This window comes from Gopherus flavomarginatus, chromosome 19 (assembly GCF_025201925.1).
Source record: "Gopherus flavomarginatus isolate rGopFla2 chromosome 19, rGopFla2.mat.asm, whole genome shotgun sequence".
Lineage (NCBI taxonomy): Eukaryota > Metazoa > Chordata > Testudines > Testudinidae > Gopherus > Gopherus flavomarginatus.
The window spans coordinates 7,994,778-8,018,070 of NC_066635.1; the positions used below are offsets into that span (position 1 = coordinate 7,994,778).

The 23,293-nt window shown below is 43.2% G+C and overlaps 2 protein-coding genes across 11 annotated transcripts; one reads left to right on the forward strand and one right to left on the reverse strand.

The window, feature by feature from the left end:
* Nucleotides 1-514: 514 nt before the first annotated feature.
* On the reverse strand, nt 515-16,198 carry NUP88 (nucleoporin 88). Of its 9 annotated transcripts, none has more exons than XM_050929403.1 (17): nt 15,939-16,190; nt 15,047-15,216; nt 13,034-13,159; nt 12,734-12,820; nt 11,764-11,940; nt 9,727-9,913; nt 8,958-9,108; nt 7,688-7,786; nt 7,388-7,478; nt 6,689-6,790; nt 5,017-5,175; nt 4,634-4,759; nt 3,872-3,937; nt 3,479-3,559; nt 2,487-2,613; nt 2,172-2,290; nt 515-755 (listed from the first exon to the last, which is right to left on the reverse strand). In XM_050929403.1, the coding sequence occupies exons 1-17, from the start codon at nt 16,173-16,175 to the stop codon at nt 692-694; spliced, it is 2,169 nt and encodes a 722-aa protein (XP_050785360.1). In that variant the 5' UTR covers nt 16,176-16,190; the 3' UTR covers nt 515-691. The 9 variants fall into 9 exon arrangements, with proteins under 9 accessions (XP_050785360.1, XP_050785366.1, XP_050785365.1 ...); XM_050929409.1 differs by lacking the exon at nt 15,939-16,190 and adding an exon at nt 15,889-15,910; XM_050929408.1 differs by lacking the exon at nt 15,939-16,190 and adding an exon at nt 15,839-15,860.
* A 201-nt stretch (nt 16,199-16,399) lies between these two features.
* Nucleotides 16,400-22,758, forward strand: RPAIN (RPA interacting protein). Of its 2 annotated transcripts, XM_050929429.1 has the most exons (7): nt 16,404-16,533; nt 18,273-18,461; nt 19,355-19,418; nt 20,366-20,480; nt 21,070-21,133; nt 21,599-21,733; nt 22,526-22,758. In XM_050929429.1, the coding sequence occupies exons 1-7, from the start codon at nt 16,456-16,458 to the stop codon at nt 22,553-22,555; spliced, it is 675 nt and encodes a 224-aa protein (XP_050785386.1). In that variant the 5' UTR covers nt 16,404-16,455; the 3' UTR covers nt 22,556-22,758. The 2 variants fall into 2 exon arrangements, with proteins under 2 accessions (XP_050785385.1, XP_050785386.1); XM_050929428.1 differs by lacking the exon at nt 22,526-22,758 and having other exon boundaries at nt 16,400-16,533; nt 21,599-22,013.
* The last annotated feature ends 535 nt before the right edge of the window (nt 22,759-23,293 follow it).

A 23,293-nucleotide genomic window follows, 5' to 3' on the forward strand; every position in this document is an offset into this window, starting at 1 on the left:
TAAAACTTAGCTTGACTGTCACTTTTAGCAGAAGCAGGGAAGAAGTCAAGCATCCATACTCAGTCCCTTGAAATCGTCCTATAGTAAAAATACAACCGGCCTCTAAATTCTTTTGATAAAGGCAAAATGAGTGTTTGGAAGTGAATACTGCATTTCAGTGAACCAAGCCATTGGTGTCCTGTGCCACTGTGGATGTAGAATTCTGTTGTCTACAGAATTCAAATGTAACCATGTGTTAACTGTATTGAAGGTGTGTCCTTATGAAGAAAGTGGTCCAAATTAAACAAAAGCTGCTGATGTGTGCTTTTCTGGTTTTTCTAATCTGCTTTCTGCTAGAGGGGGCTATAGAGGATGGATCTAGAGTTTTCTTTGCTGAAGTAAAAATCCCCTTCCTAAATCTTGCCTTTTTTCTAGACTGATTTAATACTTAGTTTTACAGAGTGGATAGCTGTAAGCGTAAAATGTTAGTTCCGTTCCCTTCCCCTTAAGGAAACAAACTGAGCTTGTAAAAGGATCTTATCAAAATTGTTTTATTCAATATTGACTGAGTCTTTACAAAATATGAAATAAAAAGCATATTATATAGCACAAACAGTTGTTAGTGATAAATAGATGTGGGTTGTGTGTTCTCCCCCTTAAAATATTCCGTGCTGCAATGTCAAAAGCATTTCAGCCTCTCTATTGTGGGGACTTAAAAGTTCACATGGCTTCTGATGTCATTGATCTGTGTCACCATTTCCCTTATGTGTTCTCCCCTGCAAGAAAGCAGACATGAATTTAATTGTACAATGCTGTAATTCTGAGGGGATGGGATGGATGTGGCAGGTCTTGCCTTAGTTGGAAGCAGCTGGTCCTGAAATTAAAAACCATTCTTCACTGAAAGAGGGAGGTGGTATTAAAGGTAAGGCTTACAAAGTGCTTTAAAAAACTCATACTGAAGGTAATTCTTGAACAATTTGGCTAGCTAGCATCTCATAAAACCCGTTGATTAACTGTGAGGCCACCTATCTCATAGATCACGGTTTGGCCTCACAGGCTGTTTTAATCCTAAAATTTTCCAGTAGGGTTGCTGTGCAAGATGGAATAGAATCCAGCTTACTAAATCTTAGGTTCATGGGCTGCAGCATGTTAACTACAAGTAAATACTGAACTTGCAGGAGTTTTAGAAAACTTGTTTTCTAGAGTCCATTCTTTCCCAAACACTCTACAATTAATATAGTATGTTTAAATGCCACAGCAGCTGTGCTTCAACAAAAATATCTCCCTGCTTGACTTCAATAGGAACATTATAGGGAAGCTTCAGTATGTTTTGGGCTGTACCTGTCACCTTCATTCCTGTTGCACAGTGCTGCTCTGAGGGGCTTCCTACTTCAGGGATGGGAGTTGGTTTCACTGTCAGCCAGCCATTGCTTACTCCAGCAGTTTGAGTAGTGAAACTTGCAAAGTCTTCACTGAACAATTATTTCACATTCATGAATTTGTCCATTACAAACTCAGCTGTCTAAGCTGCACCAAGCCTTTAGATATACCAATAGTTAAGTGGCTAGCTTAGGGTCTCTCTACATCACACTCAGACTGTGCCTGTAGCTCCTACAGACAAATCTGAGCTAGCTAGATTAAAGCTAGCTCAGGTGCCAGCATGGTGAAGCCACATGAGTAAGTACCCAGGGTCCAGGAAGAGCCCAAGCTGTCACAATGTCAGTGTTCAGGTATGTCTACACAAGCTGCAATCATACCCTGAGACTGCTGTATTGAGAAAGTGACAACTAAGGCTCCCAGCAGAATAGAAGTTTTCAGGGAAAGGAGGAAGCAGCTGACTAACTGAACTCTCAGGCTGGCATGCACAATTCTTAGACACTCTTCCCCCATGCTCTAATCTTTTTAGATAAATAGCGCTCTCTAAAGTAAGTTCAGATCCATCTACTTCTGCTCAAACCTTCAAGGTTTCTAGAGCTAGCTACAGAATAAGATGACATACATAAATTAACAGCTATTGTAATAAAGTAGCTCCCAGCTTTGAAGATAAACCCTTAAGTATCAGTGTGTCTACCCCAATGGCAGTGTTTGGAGTTTAAACCTGTGATAGACATCTTTCAATGACTGGGAGTTGAATACACTCACAGAATCAACCCAAAGCACAAAGAGCCCAGCTTAGAAAAAAGTTAACTTACTCTTCTTTCAGAACTGTCTGGATGCACTTGCTCTGGTAGGCACTGAGGGTTATGGTAGGTTTTCGTGGACTGATCCCCTTTTCTATCTTTCTTTGCTGATAATCCTTTTTCATTTTCACCTAGAAGTAGCAGGAATAATGGACTCATTAGAAACCTTATGAACATTCAAGAGTTCACTGTTTCATTGCATATGACAGAGAATAGGAATTGAGCAGATGAAGTGTGTCAGTTTGCCCATAACTGCAGAAAACATGATTCATCTTGTCCCTGCATGCTTCCTTCCTGCCATATTTTTCAGTGCCACCACATGCTCACCTGTTTGATAGCATTTCCTAAGTGCTGCAGTTGATCATGTATCATCTGTAATTCTTTCTTCATGTCTCTCTCGCTATCTGACAGAACTGGAAGCTGAGAGTGAAAACTGCGAAGCACTTTCTTCATCCTTTATACACAAAAAAAAAAAGTGAAAGGTAACTTTAACACACAATAGCAGATTTAAAGGTGGCCATCCTGCAGCAAAAAAAACTTCAGGACCAGACTTCAAAGAGAAACTGCTGAGCTTCAGTTCATCTGCAAATTTGACACCATCAACTCAGGATTAAACAAAGCCTTTGAATTGCTAGCCAGCTACAAAAGCAGTTTCTCCTCCCTTGGTGTTCACACCTCAGCTGCCAGAAGAGGGCCTCATCCTCCCTGATTGAACTAACCTCGTTATCTCCAGCCTGATTCTTGCTTGCATATATATACCTGCCTCTGGAAATTTCCACTATATGCATCCAATGAAATGGGTATTCACCCACGAAAGATCATGCTCCAATACGTCTGTTAGTCTATAAGGTGCCACAGGACTCTGCTGCTTTTAAAAAAGTTCTGTACACCACCCTTTATGTACTAGGCTATTTATTTGTAACTGCTGGCCCCTCTTACTGTGAAGAATTCTTTTGGGATGTCCCTGTGTTTTCCATTAGCTAAAGCATTTCATAGATACTTAATGTCCAGTTTTCCCTTCCTGCTAGAAGGACGTAATCTTTCTACAAGTCAATTATTCTGTGCTGGCTTGAGGCTTCTTCTGTGCCCACTGGAATCATTAACATTGCTGAACTTCACCAGTAAAAGGTATGGCCGTAACACTAAAAGGTTCACTACTGGATCTGAAACCCACAATACACAGCCAAATCCATTTGGCATCATCTGGTTACACTGACTTTGCAGGTACTGTGGAAAAGTCACACTCCCCCCACGGACTGTTCTGAACCTCAGTAGCATCCAGCACTGAGGAGGCAACAGGCGTCAATCTCTGTACTCACCTATTCATAATATCTTCTTGTTTTTCTTTAGCTTCCTCATACTTCTCAGCCAAGCGCTCAGCCATTTCCCGCAGACTCTTCCTTTATACAAGTGAGAGTCAAAATTACTTCAGAATTATGGAAAAAAACATTTAATGTACTTATTTGAAAAGGGGCTAGTGAAGCTTTGAAGAGCTGGGCTGGATGTTAAACCTGTGACCTAGTCTAACTCTTCTAGGGGGTCTCTACAACAGTGAAAGTTAGTTATCTAAATGGAGTTAGTCCCACTGAAAACCTAACCAGCTAATTAGCTAAGACTTTTCTGAACCATTCAATTCCTATACACATGAAAGCAATTAACATTCCATGATTTAGCTAAAAACTGACAGAGCCAATTAAAAAGGTCCAACTCACCTTTCCACTTGACAGTACTTAAGATCTTCCAGTTGCTTATTTTTCTGTGCCCTCAGCAATTTCACTCTAAAATGATAGTTGAGTCAGAGGCCAGTCCATTCACAAGGCAATGCAATGACATGTAGAACAAAAAAGCCAACAAAACTTGGACACTCTGGAGAGTTCAAAGTAGGTCAGAAGAGAAGAGAAGAGAAGGGATGTCTCCAAAGAGGAAGAGAGTTCAAAGGGGCAGGGAAGAGTTATTCATTGTAATTTCTCATTTTTAGTACTTGTGGCAAAGCTGTTACCATGGTGAACGTCTCTGTAGATCCCCAGGCTTGGACGCAGGTTGGTTCTGTACAACTACATCCAAAAGGAAATGTTTGACTAGTAGATTTCAAGTATTTAATGCAGGGCTCCCCCCTAATGCTTCCTTTCAACCTATCATCTTCTGTAAAAGCACAAGTATTATGCTGATGTTTGTATGGTACTCCTGTCCTAAAACTTGAATCTTATCATTTCTGGAATATCACTAGTCTCAGATAAACATGACTGAGGATCAAAAATAGACTTCTCTACATTACATTATGATTATTTGCAGATGCCCAGCTGTCTGACAGTCCTGTTAGGTCCTTAATACTATATTTGATGGGGATCTACAGTTAACTGCAACATTACTTCTAATGTCTATATGGGGTGGAATCTCATCTGGGCATATCCTGATGTTATTAAAAAACAAAGGACAAGCTTAAATATGTCACATGTTTATAAAAACCATGTTACCTTTGCTGGATCTCCTCTTTTGCCAGATCCTGTTTCAGAATATATTCTTCCCTGAACACCTGTGTGGCTCTGCTTAGGAGCTGAAGACATTCCTCTGGGGGAGGAGACGCATCTTTGTCAGCAGACCTTAAAACAGACAGAACAAGCTATTTGTGTACATGCAATCCCGCTAACAAGTGTTTTTTAAAAGTTAAATTCTCTGCTAACCTAGTAAGTCCTCTCAGAAATCTGTTTGGGGTGGGAGACACTAGGCATAGCAAACTGAAGTGTATGCCAACCTTCCCCCAATATCAGTGTCCCAAGACACAGATAAAAGGTTCTAGGGTGCACATTCCTTCTATAACATAGTCTCCTTTCAAGTCCCACATAGAAAAATCTCATACTTCAAAAGCAATGGATTAGCAGAGCTGCGCTGCAGGATGCTTCGGATGTGCTTCTCAAATGAATGCTGTGATTTAGCTAGGATACGAAGAGGTGAGACCGTAATTTCAGTGTCCTCTCTTGTACACAGGAGCGGAGGGGATGCTGGATGGACTGTCGTTCTGCCAAAACAAAAACACACATGTAAGTGATACCTAATGACACAGAACTTGGTTTTCAGTATGTTTTTCTTTAAAATATCACTGGAATTTAAAAATCTTTAAATGACATCAGTTTGGGACACATTTAGGGAAAAGCTTCCATCTACTGTGGTATTAACAGAACTGCTATGAACCAAGGCCTGTGCAACACCCAGTAGCAGAGCACTAGATCCAAAGGGTCTGACAGGAACATTCATGGAATTGTTTCAACTCTATGGCAATTCCAATTGAAGTCAAACATGGCAGAGTGAAAACCTAAAATGCTACTTGTATCTATACAGGGCCAGAGACAGCAAGCTGCGAGATTGCCATTTTAGTCACAGCCAGGATTATCTTTGATTGATAGACAGTACTTGGATATCCCAGTGAAAAACAATTTAGAAAATGTAAATGAGAAAGTCATGGAACTAGCTCTTTTTTTCAAAGCAGAATATTAGTTTGGTATTTGAACAAGATCTGAATACAAACTACCAAGCCAAAAAAATAATTCTCTAAGAATTATTTAGCTTGAGCCATTTTATTTTTCCCTTATGTTTAAAGAAACAATACCAAAATCCCCACACCTTGATAATGATTTTCTAAGGACTTCTCTTCTTCATGCACACAACCTGTAGACTTCACAAACCTAGTGGAAAGATTAAGCCCCTCAACGCAGTCTGACAATTGTGTCTACTGCCTCAAATGTATTTAGTTCCAGGATGTTGCTGGCCCTAATGTTTGTAAAGCACTTTGAAATCACCAGGTGGAAAGTATAGCAGTATTTCAAGAATCCTTTGCTAATACTTCTTAGGCCAACACAAAGACTGATTCTGTGGTGTCCTATGCATTGAAGGTGTTCCAGGTTTATTACATTATTCCTCACAATGCCCCATAAAACTTGGTCAATTGGACCGTTTTCTGGCTGAGCTGGCATTTTCTTAGCCTAAGAGTTATTTAAAAAGAAATAAGCTGTCATGCTTAAGTCTATTTTACAAGCACTGTAGTCACCTACAGGTTACCTGGTAATAAGGTGGCATGGTTCCAATGTGCAGCTTTGGTCACTAAAAAAATTAATCCTGCAAAAAAATGGAGAAGTCGATCCCCACCCAACATTGATACCTGGTTCACTGATAAGGCTGACCTCACAGCTAACAAACAACTGACATTCCACAGAAGGGGAATGCCTGAAAAATTAAAAGCGATTTGGGCTGATGTTAGAGGTCTGTGATTAATGCAGACATGTTACTCCCCCTCCTTTCCCTCTATCCTAACCCTCCTTACTTTGTATATTAGAATACTGGTACTTTGGTATATTTGTTCTATTTGAAAAGAAATAAAAAATGATAAATATGAAAAAGAAGAGCAGAAGTCAGAGTTAAACTGGCAAGAGGAACAGAAAACAAGTCTTGAGACATTGAAGCACTAACTGATGAACAGAGCTAAAGACAAGGGAAAAGCACAAATTTTAAATCAATTAAGTAAGAAAACTACATACAGAAGAGGCCGCGTGATACATTCATAGGTGCTGGTGATGCAGATCATTGTGGGCCCTAAGATGTCAGAGACTATCCAAAATCCTCTAATGGGAGCAGGCTGCCTGGGGAAAGAAATAGATTATAATTCAGAACACCTTTTGTCAGTGCAGTAAGAATATATCCAGAAAGTTGTATCCATCTACATCAATCAACTTGGAGGCCAAATGTCTCACTGACTTAGGACATCTTTCTTAAATAAGGTGCACAAAATACTTTGCTGGCTGGCTTGAAATTAGTTATTTTTATTTGCTGTGTCTTGAGTTTTAACACTCCATAAATATACTATGAGGGAGAGTCTAAAAGCAGTATGCGTTTTAGTGTTCAGGTATGATAGAAAGTCCCATGAAACCCCTGAGTCTTGCACTAGGACAGCTAACCTTGGTGATAATCGCTCAATTTTTGTTGGTTGGATGGATGGCTGGGGTTCAGATAACTACCAAAGTGGGAATTTCAGGCTTAATTCTGTATTAGAATGCATTTGGGGTAAACACTCACCCCTAAGATACCAACTCTTGGTGCTCAGAGTTTAATCATTTGTGATTATTTGGATTCTGCCAGCTCAGCCAACAAATTAATTTATTCAGAAGGAACCCTGAGAGTTAATACACATAACAGAACATTTATTCACTCAAGGGAAATGGAGGCCATTCGGTTCCTACCTGCACGGCAATGGCTTTGTACAAAGAATGTGTTCCACAAAGCACTTTTGTTCTGCTCCAAGTTCTTGTAAACTGTCCTTATCTTCCTCATCTACAAAGACAGCAGCCTGTTTCAAATGCATTATATTCAAGATTCTTGAAATTACAAACCACTTTACAGGGGGGAGGTCTACACATTCTGGATAATACCACAACCATTCTCAGATACCAGTCGCTGATAAACAATTACCTTCCACAGAAGGAAGCAGTCTGATAAACGAACACACTTCCCCTCATGTGGAAGACAATTTCACTACTCACCTGACCCAAGGAATTTGTGAAGTTTGTGGATCCATGTTAGTCCAACACTGTGCACACCAGCTTCATGTATACAGTGATATCTAGAGGGACATTTAGGATCTGAAAATTAAGCAGTATATATTATTAGGACAAAAAACAACACAAATATATTCAGCAAGTGCTGAAGGTTCAGCACTCTACTCGGATTGGCCCTTCATCTATTTTGCATTAATACTTACACTGCAAAAGCTACCCAGTCCCTTTCCTGCGCACAGTCCAACCAACGGAATTGGTGCCTTTTCTTTTTTTAATTACAGTTTCATTTATAAACATATCATAAAGGGTTAATAAAATAGGTGTTATAAGCATGTTACAGATATGCTTAGTAGAGGTTACAGGTAATTTTAAGCTAACTACTGGCCTATTGGACTTTACAACCACCATTTCTTAACCCTTTATAAACAACATATGGAATCTTAGTGCAACATGTGCCAGTTTACTCCTAACAAATAAAGCCTGGCTGTACTGTATGCCCACCCGATTTCCAAGATCTCAGCTACATAACACAAGCCTTGCAGCTTGTCATTTGTCCTCACGCTGTAGCAGCATGCATTCAGCAAGTCTGCAGAAGTGCCTGTGTACCCTGTAGTTCTATATTTAGTAGCAGAAGGCTTTAAACTCACACTCAGTACAGCTGGCACTGAAGAGGAGGGAAACATCAGATATCTTCACCCTATCCTTTATAATGGTAGCTATCAGAACGACGACATCTCTGGTCCATCAGTGGTTATTACCCAAGATGGTCAGGGACGCAATCCCATACTGCGGATATCACTGAACCTCGAACTGGACGACGGGATGGATCACTCAAAATTGTCCTGTTCCTTCCCTCTGAAGCATCTGATGCTGGCTACTAACAGGATACTGGGCTAGATGGGTCACTGGTCTGATGCAGTATGGCCTTTCTTATGTTCTTTTTAAGTCAAAAGTGCTGCAACTCCTACCCCTGGTGCTGTGTAGCGATAGCAGGTAATGAACGCTTAGATTCATTTAAAAGCCGATTTCAGCAGCATCATTGTGTTCTCATGAGACTTCCTTTTTAAAATTAGCAATAAAAGGAAAAAAACCACAAATCTTATCTGAAATCTGTTAACAGATGAGGTAGCTTCAAGAGACTCCAAGGAACTGTTTTCAAAACACTGCTCCGAGTTCAGCAATAAGGTCTACATTACTTAAATTTTGAAATAAAGTGAATTAAAACAGCAATAGTATTGATTAATTTCACTTTTACCTCTGTGCAGTTTAATTGGGCAAGAGAAGTCAGATTCTAAAGGCTCTTCCTCTTCTCCTGATGCCAGTTTCAGTGCAAGTTCCAATTCAACACATTCAAACACGTACAGAGAAGGGATGAGGTCAGATCTTGGGTCCCAAGACTTTTCTGACTGTAAAAAGTATTTGAATGCATTAGCAAAACATATTTCTAGCAACAATACCATTATAATAGCAAGAAGAAAATGTTTCTTAGCCTGGGAAGGGTCTTTCCAGCATTTTTTCCTGAATGGCAGCCCCTAGCAGTCACTACTTACAGGCGCTGAAGAGGCTTTCCACAGCAGCGGCTCTTTTCGTAAATCAAGCAAAGTGGTCCCTGCCCAGTCCCCATGAATTTATGATGCTCTATCTTTAGTGTCACCTACAGTGCCTCTGCAGCTAGTGATGTCTGTTTCTCATCAGAGTTAATAATTTTAAAGGAGATATTTTTAAAAGAAACATGCCACATTTCTGAGAAAAATAAATAAGCATCAAGCTATAGTTTGGTTTAGTTTAAACTGAATATTCAGACTAAATGTTCACGTTGGCCCCTTGCTAATCAGACCAACATTTTGGCTAAAATAATACCTAATGATTCTATTTTAACTTAAATGTTGGTCAGATTAGCAAGGGGCCAACATGAACATTTCTTTTGAATGTTTCCATTAAGGAAATGAGGATGTGGGACTCAAAGAAGAGACCACCACAGGGACAAATGACATGACAAGAGTTCCCAGAAAACACCACCCTACCGTTTGCTCATCATCCTCTTCTCCCTCCAGTACCACACAGTGATAAAGCATTCCTGACTCGGTGGCAATCACCAAGATGTTGGGAACACAGGGCAGGCACAGAACAGCACAAGCATCATAGCCATAGTTATCTTCAGCTGTGGGGTGCATGGGCAATGGGCCCAATAACTTGCCAAGTTTTCCAGTGCTGCAATGAAGAAACAAGGAAGTGCTTACTGGAACACTAAGACCCAAAGTTTCCAAAATTGTCTCCAGTAATCCCCTGGGAAAGAATAAAAGCCAAGGATAACAGCTAGGGGAACACATACGTTTACTAGTTTTTCTTGCTCAAGTCTGGCAATCTGAAATCCAGCCTAATGAATGTTAAAGGTCCTGGGCTACACACACTGCATGATGCTCTCACACAAAGGAATGAATCTTAGTAATAACCTTGTATTGTCTCAGACTAACGTACTTATCAGACAATGGAGTCAATAAACAGTGCCACACCCCTTTACGAAGGGCTGTACAACGTGCTTAAAGAGACATTTAAATTAATTTTCTATGAACAAATGTCAATACCTAAGAATTTCTTTTTCAGTGTTTCGGTTTTTTTTTTTTAATTGTATTGCTCTCAGGTTGGGCTATGAAAAGGACTAGGCAGCTTCACTTTTGTTTATAGGCAGTTTCTCGTCAATTTCACATTTCTCACTCACTAGGAGGATGCATGTTGCAGTGTTTGTAACCGAAATAACAGAATTTTTTTTAATTTTCATATCTAATTAAATCTAGATTGCAATTTTTAAGTGTCCTTTCTATACGTCTTAAAGGTGCATATCTCTTTCATATAACCTAATTTGTCATCTCTCAACCTATCACTTGACTGCAATCCTATTCCAGCACTTTCCTAATGAGACCCAGGCTGGAAGTCCCTAAAATCTCAAAAGGGGTTTGGTTCTTTGAAGCACAGCCTCACTCTGAGCTATTGGCACTGCTGCTTGTCACACACTAGGAGCCAAAAACCCCAAGAGTCAATATGGCACCTTTAGAACAGCTGATTTTTAACCAAACCCTAGTTTGCCATCCAAATTTGATCTGAGAGTATCCCTTTTAAGTATTGTGTGACACACATCAGGGACTCTAACCCCCAGATGGCAAAGTTCGTTGTCTGACCGCGAGAGAGACAGGCAACACCAGCAAGGTCCGATCAAAAGCTCTTTATTGACAAGTGCACGCATCAATAGAGAGCAGCTCATCTCCAGAGAGAACCAGCCTGCTCTTTACATCTTAGTATAAGCCTATATAGACAGTTCCGTCGCGTCATAAATTATTCACTGGAGCAACCCACCCCCTTCTTTTAACAACTAAAAACTGGATACTTTTAGTATACGTTTTACAGCATTAGGTGATTAACAATATCTTAGCAAGCACCAGAAGTTAGGAATGTAGGGAAGTTAAAACAGACAGAGAACTGAACCAAGGAGTGAAAACAGGGAGGCTGGGATTTCTTATCAGTTCTTCAAAGGAACTGTTCCTAACACAGCACAGTTGGTACTATACCAGGAATGGAGCCCCTCCCTTATCTCACTTTTTCCCAGCGCTTCGTGAGACATGCTGCTTCTCAGTTTTTTTCCACTCGGGGATTACCCACAAACCTCTGTTAGCCTGACTTTGGTCAGGTTGGCATACCTGGTTTTGTCTGCTATATCTTTATTCAGGCCTAACACACACAAGTGGGTTATCAGCAGTGGGGACTGAACCCAGGACCTCTGGATCTAAAACAATGAGCCTGTACTGCCTGAGCACAAGGTCCAGGTCTATTAGCTCAAAGACTAGAGACTGAAAGCTCTATGTGGTCCAACCATTAGACGGGCACACAGACCGACACTGAATAAGCCTGGGTTACAATATAAAATGATGGAATTCAATACAGCATCTGCTCCTGAATCTGGCACAAATCTTGATATAAAATATAGATCAATCTGCACAGAAATGAAATAGAAGTGTTACATGAATCACATTTTAAACAAAATTGGTCATTGTACTTTAAGTCCCTACCTTTGTAAGAGGCTAATATATGTGAGAAAGGTCTCTCCATTTTCATATAATATGTATAGTGGATATGCCAATACTTCTTCTCTCCCTCGCTGCCCAGCTATGTTCTTCGGAACAGATACCAGAGGCCCAAAATCAAATGCCACTGCAGTCTCTCCTAGTGATGCTGTGTACGCTCTCCTGGGGAAGGAAGACAGACAGAGACCAACAATTACAGTTAGTGATGACTGTATGCACACAGTTATTGGCCTCATTTCAAGTAGCATTTACTGTTACATTAGATAAATGTGATTAAGATTTTACAATTATGGATCAGTCCTTTAGCCAACAGTATTTTCTGCAATAGAAACCTAAAGACAGGTATTGGCCCTCTCTTCAATTAAATGCATATGCTACAGTCTCATTTCCTGGCTCCAGGGACTCTGACTGATGGGCTGTTTGAAGAGAACACTGCATATAGCGTCCTTCCTCTCACCTCCACTGAACCTACTGATTTCTTACTCCATTTCTGAAACTGAACTGCCAGCCACCCCAAATATGTGACACTCGGAGAGGTGAGGATGTAGTGGTATTTTCAGCGCAATATATTAAGCCATGGCTTGGCTGTTGGAGAGCAACAGGTGTCTCCATTTCAACTAGGTCAGGCTAAGCTCCACCTGTTACATTCTCTTCCAAAAAGCTCCTTTTTAACCTTTAAGACATTATAGTAACTTCAAAATATTATGCTTTTGTTGCAGACAGCTATTCCCCTGCTTCCTCTAAAATGGTGAGGCAGGGAAAGAAGTTCAGCTACTTTGCTGGGAAGAGGCTATGGAAAAGAAGGAAATAAGATTCTCCACTGGCAAATTTATCACACCACTTTACGCCATCTTCTCTCTCTAGGCACTTTTCCATCTCTACAAAAAAAAAAAATTTGGTACATCAGCAAGTTTATCCTGTTGAGAGCATTTCAAAATCTAAAAACTGCACAAACCCTTTATTGAGCATTAAATTTTCCTCCTCAGCATCTGAAAGAGCAATCACCTTCACAGGTGTCTGTGGCACCTTCAGACTGTAAATCCTAGAAGAACAAAAATACTTTCATTAGTCATTAACTTCATACATGACAACTCCTTCCTTATGCAGGGTCAGTACATCAGTAGTTACCATCCTGAACTTCTTTCTATGCTATTTTTATGTTCTAATTCCACAAGCATACTTACACATAAGACAGCAAACAACTAGTTCCTGTACTAGAAAAAACATTCAGAAGGGCAAACAGAAATAGGTTTACCTTATAGTGTTATCCGAAGTCAACAGCACTACATATGGTTCTAATGTCTCACTGGGATACCAGGCCACATGTTTTAGGGTCAGGGATGTTGAACTAGTGAAGAACCTTTCAGCAACAGGAATGGTGCTACAATAACAAATTTATAATACTGTTATTAAAGGCACACCATCAAACAGACTGCTTTTAGTCTGATTTAAGTCTCAAAATGGTTTTTGGTTGTATTTAAAGTTTAAGGGCAATCTTTAACTTACAGTCACATACCCCTCTGAAAATTTCTTTTACTGTTACAATATCTAAGATTATTATAACAAAGATGAGAATATTTTTTCCAGTTAATTTTGTATGTTTGATAGCACTGTCTGACTAGACTGTATCACTAGTAAGTTTCACCTGGTTTTTCCTCCTCATCCCCTCACACAAGACCAGAGTGAAAAATTTACAAGACATAGGAAACAACCAGAAACAAAAATTGGCAGATGCTCAGGGATACAGGTGTAGGATCTTAAAGCCACTTTTAACTCATGTTTTAAACTGATTTAGGTTTCAAGATGGCAATGTCCCTTTAATGGGAAACTAAATTCTATCAGCAGTCCTGATAGAATCTGAAGTCTCTTGAAATAAGTCACTTCATATGTATCTGTGATTAAAGGTAAAGCCTTATAAGCATTTATAACCAGCACCATAGATCAATGTTTGAATCCTGACTAAAATACATGTTAACATGAAGAATGGGTTCTCTCCCTATCCGTTCAAATAACTACTGAGTAGACGAAACAAGTGTGCTGACCCTTGAAATCATTCTGTTAGATGTACTTGTGAGAGTGCTGCTTCTATTCTAACAGAAGTTTGGACCCATATATCTATCACACCTATTTCTAAATCAGGAACAGAATAGTTTCATTGTATGATCACTTCCACAAGTGTTTGAAGGGAAATGGGACAACTCAAAAATCCTAAATTATTGTGGTCATGTTACCATGGCCACAAAACATAGGCAGAAACAATGACATGTTTAACCCAAGCAGAGATAAGAATCAGCAGCCTGAACACCACAAAGCAGCAATGGCAGAAGCTAGGCTGAGTCTCTGCGATCCACGTGACCATGGGTCAAAACATGCCACACTGAGTGACACTGTTTTTTACACTCTTAATACAAATACATGAAGGACTTATGATCCCCCTTTCACACTCAGTTTTCCCATTGTTAATTTGGTGCAAGTAGAAGGTGCCATTCTATTTCACTTATTCAGGCTGAAGTTCTCCATTTACACACAAAATAATTAACATGTGAAGCAGTAGGGCAAGCTAACATTCCTGAGCCAAAGGAAGCAGCATTAAGGAGGTCAAGTTTCCCTGTCCAGTCAGTCCTTAGACTCTTCCAAGACTGCCAACAAAAGTGATGAGGATAGTATGATAGTTCAAGTGATACAAATCCCAAGTCACAAAAAACTTTCCCCAGGGGCAGGTTATCCCATAATTACCTCCCCCACCAGGTTTCCTGTGCCTCTCCTTAAAGGACCTATTATTGGCCACTATCAGAGACAGGAGAGTAGACTAACTGGACCACTGCCTATATTCTCATGCAATGTGAATATTTTGTCCATTAGGAATGAGGATGAGAACCTAATTCCATCACACCATTTCTCTGGTATCCCAATTTGCCCGTGAGCCACACTGGACAATTTGAAAATTGTGTCTTAGAAAGTCCTCTGTGACAATGCTCATTGAATTTGCGAAGGCTTTTAGACTCATAATCCCAACTAGCCTTTGACTCAGCTCGGAACAAGTACTGTACCCGCCCCCCCATCAGACCAAGTTCAAATGGAAATCTTAAAAATACTCTGCTCCTTATTTATGAAACTCTTCTTTCATATTTTCTGCTCTGTATCTTACACTCAGCACGTATGTTAGATCTTTTTGCACCACTTTATTCCCTTGGGAAAGACCAGGGGCTCACACATGAAGAGTGTCAAAACACAATGTGGTTAAACATCTGACTGAAATATAACCTACCTACAATTAACAGTTGGTTTTCCACCTTCAAATTCTGAGTTCTTGCCCCAGCGTTTAGGCAACTCCAGTACCATCAGCCCTTTAATGCCTATGAGCGCCACATGATGCTGTGTGGGACTTAACAGGGTTTCATAGACCTCAAAAAGGGGTGGGTTTATGCAAAACAGGGTCTGAAAATTAAAAAGTTACAGTGAAACACTAATACTAATAAATAGGTCACTAAAAAGTACTACAGAGCCAGGAGTTAACATTACACTAAGTATTCTGGAAACATTCACTGACTTGTAAACAAATGGGACAGGGGGCAAGGCCAGGGCAACCCACCCCCGTACCTGGTACCGGCCCAGCCCCCGGCTCCGTGCCCCTCAGACACTCCCGGCCCGGTACCTGGTACCGGCCCAGCCCCCCGCGCCCCTCAGGCACCCCCAGCCCGGTACCTGGTACCGGCCCAGCCCCCCGCGCCCCTCAGGCACCCCCGGCCCGGTACCTGATACCGGCCCAGCCCCCCGCGCCCCGCAGGCACCCCCGGCCCGGTACCTGATACCGGCCCAGCCCCCCGTGCCCCTCAGACACCCCCAGCCCGGTACCGGCCCAGCCCCCCGGCTCCGTGCCCCTCAGACACTCCCGGCCCGGTACCTGGTACCGGCCCAGCCCCCCGCGCCCCGCAGGCACCCCCGGCCCCAGCCTGGTACCGGCCCAGCCCCCCGGGCTCCGTGCCCCTCAGACACCCCCGGCCCGGTACCTGGTACCGGCCCAGCCCCCCGCGCCCCGCAGGCACCCCCGGCCCGGTACCTGGTACCGGCCCAGCCCCCCGCGCCCCGCAGGCACCCCCGGCCCGGTACCTGGTACCGGCCCAGCCCCCCGCGCCCCGCAGGCACCCCCGGCCCGGTACCTGGTACCGGCCCAGCCCCCCGGGCTCCGCGCCCCTCAGGCCCCGCAGGCTGAGGGTGTAGAAGGCGCCGCGCTCCGCGTCCCACAGGAACAGGTCCGCGTCCAGCCCGAAGATGAGGCTGCGGGTCGGCCCGGAGGGGCTGGGTCTCTTCGCGCTCTGCTCCCGCAGGCGGCACAGCACGGCATGGTGCGGCAGCGCCGCCCGCCACTCGTCCGCCGGCTCCCCGTCGGCCGCCATCGCCCGCCACCCCGGAACTGCGCCGGGCTCCGCTCGCCACCCAGGACACGGGGGCTGGCTGGTGCCCTAGAACTACCGCTCCCAGCGTGCAGCGGGCGGGCGGTGCAGAGCGGGACTACAAGTCCCAGCGCGCACCACGCGGGGCCGTGTCTGGGCTGGGCGGGCGGTGCAGAGCGGGACTACAAGTCCCAGCGTGCACCGGGCGAGCGGCGCAGAGCGGGACTACAAGTCCCAGCCCGCACCACGCGGTTCTGTGTCTGTGCTGGGCTCTGCGGGCGGCATGGAGGCGTTGTGGCAGGAGCGTCGCTTTCTCTACAAGGGGGCCGCAGCCCCGCCCTGGAAGGAGACCTACCGCCGGGTGAGGGAAGGGTGCCCCCCCCCGGCCCGTAGAACGCCGGGGAGCCCGGCGTTCGGGCACTGGATACATTGTAACGATTTCCCGGTTCCGCGACGGGCGGCTCTGCGGGGGCGCCTGGGTCCCTCGGGCCCCTGCCCCGGGCCGGCTGCAGCTGAACTAGGGGGGGCAGGAAGAAGTGGGAGCGGAAGGGGTCCCTCCACTCGGCATGGCCCGGTGTTGGGGTGAGAGATCCAGGTGGCGGGATTCCCTCGCCCACAGGCTGGGTGGCGAGCAGCCCTGGCCCGGGTGGGGAGACCTGTTAGTAGTAATGGATACTGTAGTGGTGCGGGTAGAGTCCCATTGGCCCCATCTTCTACACTGGGAAACTGAGGCATGGAAGGCTTACGTGATCAAATGTAGGACTAGATCCCAGGTCTTCTGACTCACCAGGCCACTGTTTATGCACCTGGGCCGTGCTGTCTCCTTAACACCATTTTCACGGTTCACCTCAGTGTCTGATGCCTGTCCCTTTTGTGGCCTGTGGGAGACCCTGGTGCCCGTCTACCTTGAGCGCATCAGGTTGCAGCCCCTTTTCCAGCTCCACCTGCACATCTCCCCCGACCTTCTCATACATGCACACCCTATCCATGGCCCCACAGGCACAGTACCTCCTCCGAGCGATGGCCAAAGTGGCCGTCTACAACACCACGAAGGGGATGTTGGCTAAGGGGGTATCCGGTGACTGTGGGGCCTATTTCCAATCCTCTCGTTGTTCACACATCCAGGCGGAGTGCCTCTGGGCAGCATCTTCTGGCTCCCTTTACACCTTAGAGGAGCAGTGAGTGCGGTCCAGGCTTCTCTGCTCAGTGTCCCCTTGTTTTGATGCTGTGACCTTCACACTTGCCTTTGTTTTTTTCTGTTTTCCCCGTAATCATTTGAGTCCCAGGCTCAGTGGCTCCTCCCCATAGGCTGGGGGAGGGTCCTTTAGCCATGGGTGGGGTTGTGCCAGCCCACCTCCTGGAACCCAGTAGGACCATTTTCAAACAGATGAGAGTTGGCCACTGCTTTGTTTTCAATGGCACCCTGAAAGCTAACTAGAAGGAAGAGTTGAACGTTGACCTTCTGTGTGCTTCAGTAGCAGCAGGGGAAGAGGGGAGCTGTTCTGAGTTTCCTAGGTTTCTACTGCCAGTGGGACAACCTTGAGAAATAAATATTGTCAGGCTCCGATTTCAGGTCAATTCTCCTATCCCCTTACCACCAACTCCAGATTATTCTTAAGAGAGAGAAGGGAGTGGGAACAGTATATACAGCTGGCTGATGGCAAAACAAGTAATTGCTAGCCAGAAGAAGCTGAAGAATTGCTAGCCAAGTTATGTATCTGAGTTGAGATCTGGCAACACACATGGGGTTATCATAGCAGCACCATAAAAATTTGGTCCCTGTGTATTGGAGACTAGGCAGAAAATATGGCTGTTTCCCTTGACATACCTTCTGACTGGAGAGAGATCCTAGCCAAACTGGATTGAACCTAAGCTCTTGCCCTCCTGTCTGCTAATGGTGTAGGAGCCTGACTGGTCTCTGGTTCTATCCACCTGCTCCAGCTGGCAGGTGGGATTTCCAAAAACCATGTTGCTATTATAGTTTTCTTCAGTTACATCCCTGAGCTATAATACTAGTGTCTGGTTGCCCTATTGTCCAGCCAAAAGAAGAGGCATGACGCTCATGAATCCTGCATCATCTTATTTTCTCTTCTCTCAAAGCGCTGTGTGGAGAGACTTAAAAACAGTCGTGCCAAGCTGCTGGATAGATACCGCCAGGCTGGGGAGAACGTGCACTGCAATGCCAGGGCCGCTCTTCTTGTGCAGGAGGTGATGGAGGAGGAGTGGCAGGCCTTACAGTCAGTGAATGAGAGCCTGCCCTCCCTCAGGAGAAAGGAGGCGCTGTCACAGGTCAGTGAGCTGGATTCTTGCACATCATCTTGGAGCTGCCGTATATATGGCTTCCCCATCGAACAATGTTACAAACTGCATCTCCGTCCTCAATCGGAGAAATGTTTATTAAGAGACTAAACCTTTATAGCACTTCAGTCCCTCTAATAGGCCTGATCATTCCTGTTACGTGCAGGCCCTTACACTTTCAAAAGCCTGTTTGCTTTAGGGCTTATCTTTAAACTTCTCTCTGCTAATCAGATGCTGTCTCAGATTGCAGATATGCACAGCCCTCCATCTTCTCATCTCAAGATAATGTACATCTATTATTTATATCTGGTACCCTTCTCACCTTTTCTGGGTAGTAGGGATCTAGCTGTAATGCCCTGCTTTAAGGATCTCATGCCTCTGGCTGGTCAAGATTTGTACAGCTCAAAAGCTTTGAGTTGCTTCAGCCATATAAGTGGAGGATCCAACATCAGGAGCTACTGCCACTCAGTCTCTTATAGCTAGGAATGGGAAGTTCCCTTCAGCGCCAGTTGCATGTGAATCTTGTGATTCTGGATGGTTTTGTTTGTTTTTGTGCCTGGTTTTTAAAGATGTGGTGTTTGTCCAATTTCATATAATGACACATCTACAAATGGGTATAAAATGTTAAGGTTTGACATTAAAGGGGAGTGGGGCTGTATTTCCTTGAAACTTCTATTTAGCTTTAAAAGAGTCTGGAAACCTCTGCTTGCTAACTGCAAACACACCATGGAAGTTCAGGAAACTCCCACTATATAGTTGCAAAGGCAGCAGCGTCACTTGTTTGATTACAATGGATTGTTTTAATGCAGTAGTGTTCAGCTGATATGAAATAATGCTCCCCTATTTGCCTTAAAGAGAGGAATACTGATCGATGTATGTTTCAGGTGTTGGAGGACCCTGATGAACTAGCAGTACTGGAGGAAATCCAACAAGAGTTGATCTCACAAGGTAGCTTTTCAAAAAACATATTCTTGATACTGACACATACAAATAGCTTCCGTGAGCCATTTTTAACATTCCTGAAATCCTAGTCATCCATTTATTTGAGGCCGGACTTTCTTCTTGGCTCGGAAATCATGTGCTTTCCAAAGGACTCTTCTTAAAAAAATCCATGATCTCAGATGCTTTGAGATCCTGGAAGGTGGTTGGATGTGATTTGTAGCTTTGCTTTGTTACAACCCCAAGAGTTGGGAGTTAATTCATGGGATGTGTGACAGGCCAATGAAGAACATGAGCTTGGACTGTTCGCAAGAGCTTTAGTTCCCTTCTGAAGGGTTGGAAGATTCATTGCTGGATAAGTAAAAATGTTAAATGTCCCAGTATTTCCATTAACCTTTACGTTTTCTAGTCTTATCTTTAATACAGAACAAGTGTTCTGAAACCTGATAATATATAAAATATTTGGTTTTGGTTTTTTTTTGCCTGTCTCACCCTAATTTGACTTTCCTGTGAGCAGTCAATGACCAAATGACCGTCATAATGGCACACAACAAATCTCCTTTTGTATTATCTGAAATGAGTAGTCTGAGCACAGAGCTGAGATCCAGGAGTTTCAGGCTCTGACACTCCTTGGACAAATTACAATCTCTGTTTCCCTATCTGTAAAATAGGAAGATGTGAGGTGCAGTTAATCAATGCTTGTAAAGTATTTTGACATCTTTGGATGGAAGGTGTAGTAGGCAGAGCTAGATTAGGATCATCTAAAGGTTTTTACTGTGCATCATGAGTAAAGATTTAAGTCAGAATCTCCTAATGCTTTTGCAGCTGATCCAAAGAAAGACAAGTTAGAAATAGTGACTAACCCAGATTTTTCTGCATAGCCATAGCAATTTCATCTTGACGTTTGTCTTAGGTCCGTAGCCAATGACAACTGGTTTTTCTTGTTTTTTTAATAGAACAGTTGACAATAGAAGAATATGAACGGAGTCTGCAGTTCGACCAAGAGTGCCTCCATGCCATGCTTGACAGCTTGGACGCAGGCAACAAGATTATCTGTCCAGTGTGTAAAAGGTGAGGTGTTCCTGCCATCAAATGCTATATGTTAACTACCTCACCAGCCAGTAGACCTGAATTCACCCAAGTATGTGATGTTGTCAAACATCTTTTTATGCATGTTGTCTAACAACTGGTGATTGACTGAAGGAGTCTGGCTTCATTCATTCTTGCTGTAATGAGATATATGGAGCTCTTCACTTATCACTGGAATGCAGCTGTGGAATTCAGTAGGCCTTTAACAGCAATATGCCATAAGAAGTTAAGACCAAACCTCAGCTTTATACCTGTCTTCCGTACCATTCGTTGCATGAAGCATCCTGTAGAGTACGCTGACGATCAAAATAGCCGTAAGTGGGACAGGGCATTCTGCAGTGAGTTGATAAATAGTCATTCTCTCTGGCTGCAGATGCAGTTTGGCCTCTTGCATGGGAGGGGGGAAGCAAACCTCTTTCTCTAGTAAGGGTTTGATGGTTACAGTTAACTCAGAAGGCACAAATCCTGTGTGTGAGAATTGCTTCAAAATCTAACTTCAGTCTTGCTGGAATTCAGTATTTTCTCTTTTCTAGTTGTCTGTCAAGGCTCTCACATTGTGTTCTATTTCTAGGAATAACCTGACTGTGATGAGTTATTTGGTTTTATGCCAGTGTGGATTACACATCAGCACACAGGTAAACTATCATTTAAGTGTTGTAGCACCTGAGAATTCTGGGCAAAGTTGCCTCTCTGTTTTGAATGATGCTGACATGGTGTGTTCATGTTTTTGTGCCTTCTGTCTTGGTCCTCTTTTGCACCCATACAAGTTCGATGGGAAAGTGGCTGCACAGAGCTGTGGTTCTCAAACTGTGGTCTGTAGAGCCCATCCCAGAAGTCCACTGAATGGAATGACTGGAGAACCAAGCAGCAGGGGCCTGGGAGAAAATATGGGCCTATACATTCTCTCCTACTAAGCATCATATAGAACAAAAAAAAAAGCTGAAGAAACCCAGTGTAGTAGCTTGCGTCCGAAGTGAATCGTCCAGCACGTGGAGTCAGAAATGCTAGTTCTTAGAGTTAAGTAAATTTGCTGCAAACCAACTCCTAAGAAAATTCTCTTAAAAGCACAAGATGAGTTTCTTAATCTATTTCTGTCTCAGGGTATGACAGAACAGAAGCTCCGGTCACTTCTAGAAGACAGTGTAACAGAACATGGTAATCAGTGTCTTCACAATCCTGAGTTCTCCATCACTAGTGGAATGGAGGGAGAAGCCAATCTTCTCATGAGCTGTCCGGTGAGTCTAAATTGCCACGGGAGGCTCAGGGAAGCATCCCCATTCACGTGTGCTTCTCCATGTAGTAGGCAAAAACAAATCAACCTATTCAACTTAAAAGGTTGTGCTGCTCCCCTTCAAACCCCCCCCCCCCCACTCCCCTTTTGGGAAGCTTCTGGGTTTGCAAAAACATGACATTTGAGGAACATGACAGTAGGGTTTCATTCCATTTTCTAATTTGGCCACTTGTCCTTTACATGTATGATATGCAGTATGTATTCCCATGCATTGTAACACACATGGAACTATTGGCCTAAGTAATTATCTATATCCTAAATAAACAGGCTATTTTACTAAAACCAAAGATGTCTTAAAGATGAAGAGTAACTTAAATTTTAGTTTCCTTTTTTCTAGTTGTCTTGTCCTAGACAACCTAGTGAAACTGACTCATCTGTGTTTCTTTCTGGTTCCTCCTGCACTAGCACACTGCTGCTAAGTTTGGATTGCAAAGGCTGCAGGGAATGCCTCAATCCACAAGACCACTCTTTTCATTTCACTAACAAGCTGTGAAACCATTTTGATTTAAGCATACTGAAAGCTTGTTTATAGAAGTTCCAAATGTTGCGCTGAAATCAACAATGTTTAGACGTAGCATGGTCCCCTCTTGAGTTTCTCCCTGTTACTAGACCAAACCAAGGCTTAGGAGGGGTGCCTCTTGGCATTAGTGCTCATGAGGCTTGACCTTGTTCTAATGTTATAATTACTGTTGTATAGTCTATACCTGTAAGTGACTAGGACCTTTCTTTTTTAAAGGTCTGTGACTCTTGGATAGTTCTCATATAACTACAACCCTGCTGGGGTTTCTCCATGGAAAGAATACACTAGTAAGATCCTTCCTTCAGCTTCTAAGCAACCTGGATGGCATCCTGCACATCTTTTCTTTTTATATCTAACTGTATATAATGTTTTTGTACTTTAATATGGGGTATCAAGCAATATTGGCTTAATTTGCACTTTTGATAGCTAAATAAATATTTGAATTGAAATGTGGCTATTCACATAAATGAGACAAGCCTCCCCAGAATCTTAAATTCAGCACAAGCCTTCTCATTTGCTGTGCCTCTAGCTTTTCATTCATTTCCTGTTCTGCAGCAAGAACAAACAGGGCTCTGCCTGTCTCAACTTGTGGGTGTTACATGTAACTTACTCTAAAGCAGGAGGTTCCTGCTCCAGGCTTGATGAAAAATTTCAGTTGTGAAAGGCAAGTGAACATACACAAAGACCACAAGGTATCATTTTAAACAAACTGGCACTTATAAAAATTACACTGAGAAGTCTTCCCTCTCACTGGATCTAATGTCCCCATCATTGCTACTACAGCTTAACCCCTGACCTTTATCATAGGAAAAAGACTAATACATACCCAGGCCAAACCGTAAACGCATATGTGCCAGTGAATAGGAAGTGATATACAGCACATCTTTAATTGCAACCTATGACTAGCATGCAGTGACAAATGTGAAATAATTTAAAAATCTTCCATCACTTCCTTTTGACTGCAGAGGCAGTAGGTTGAAGTAA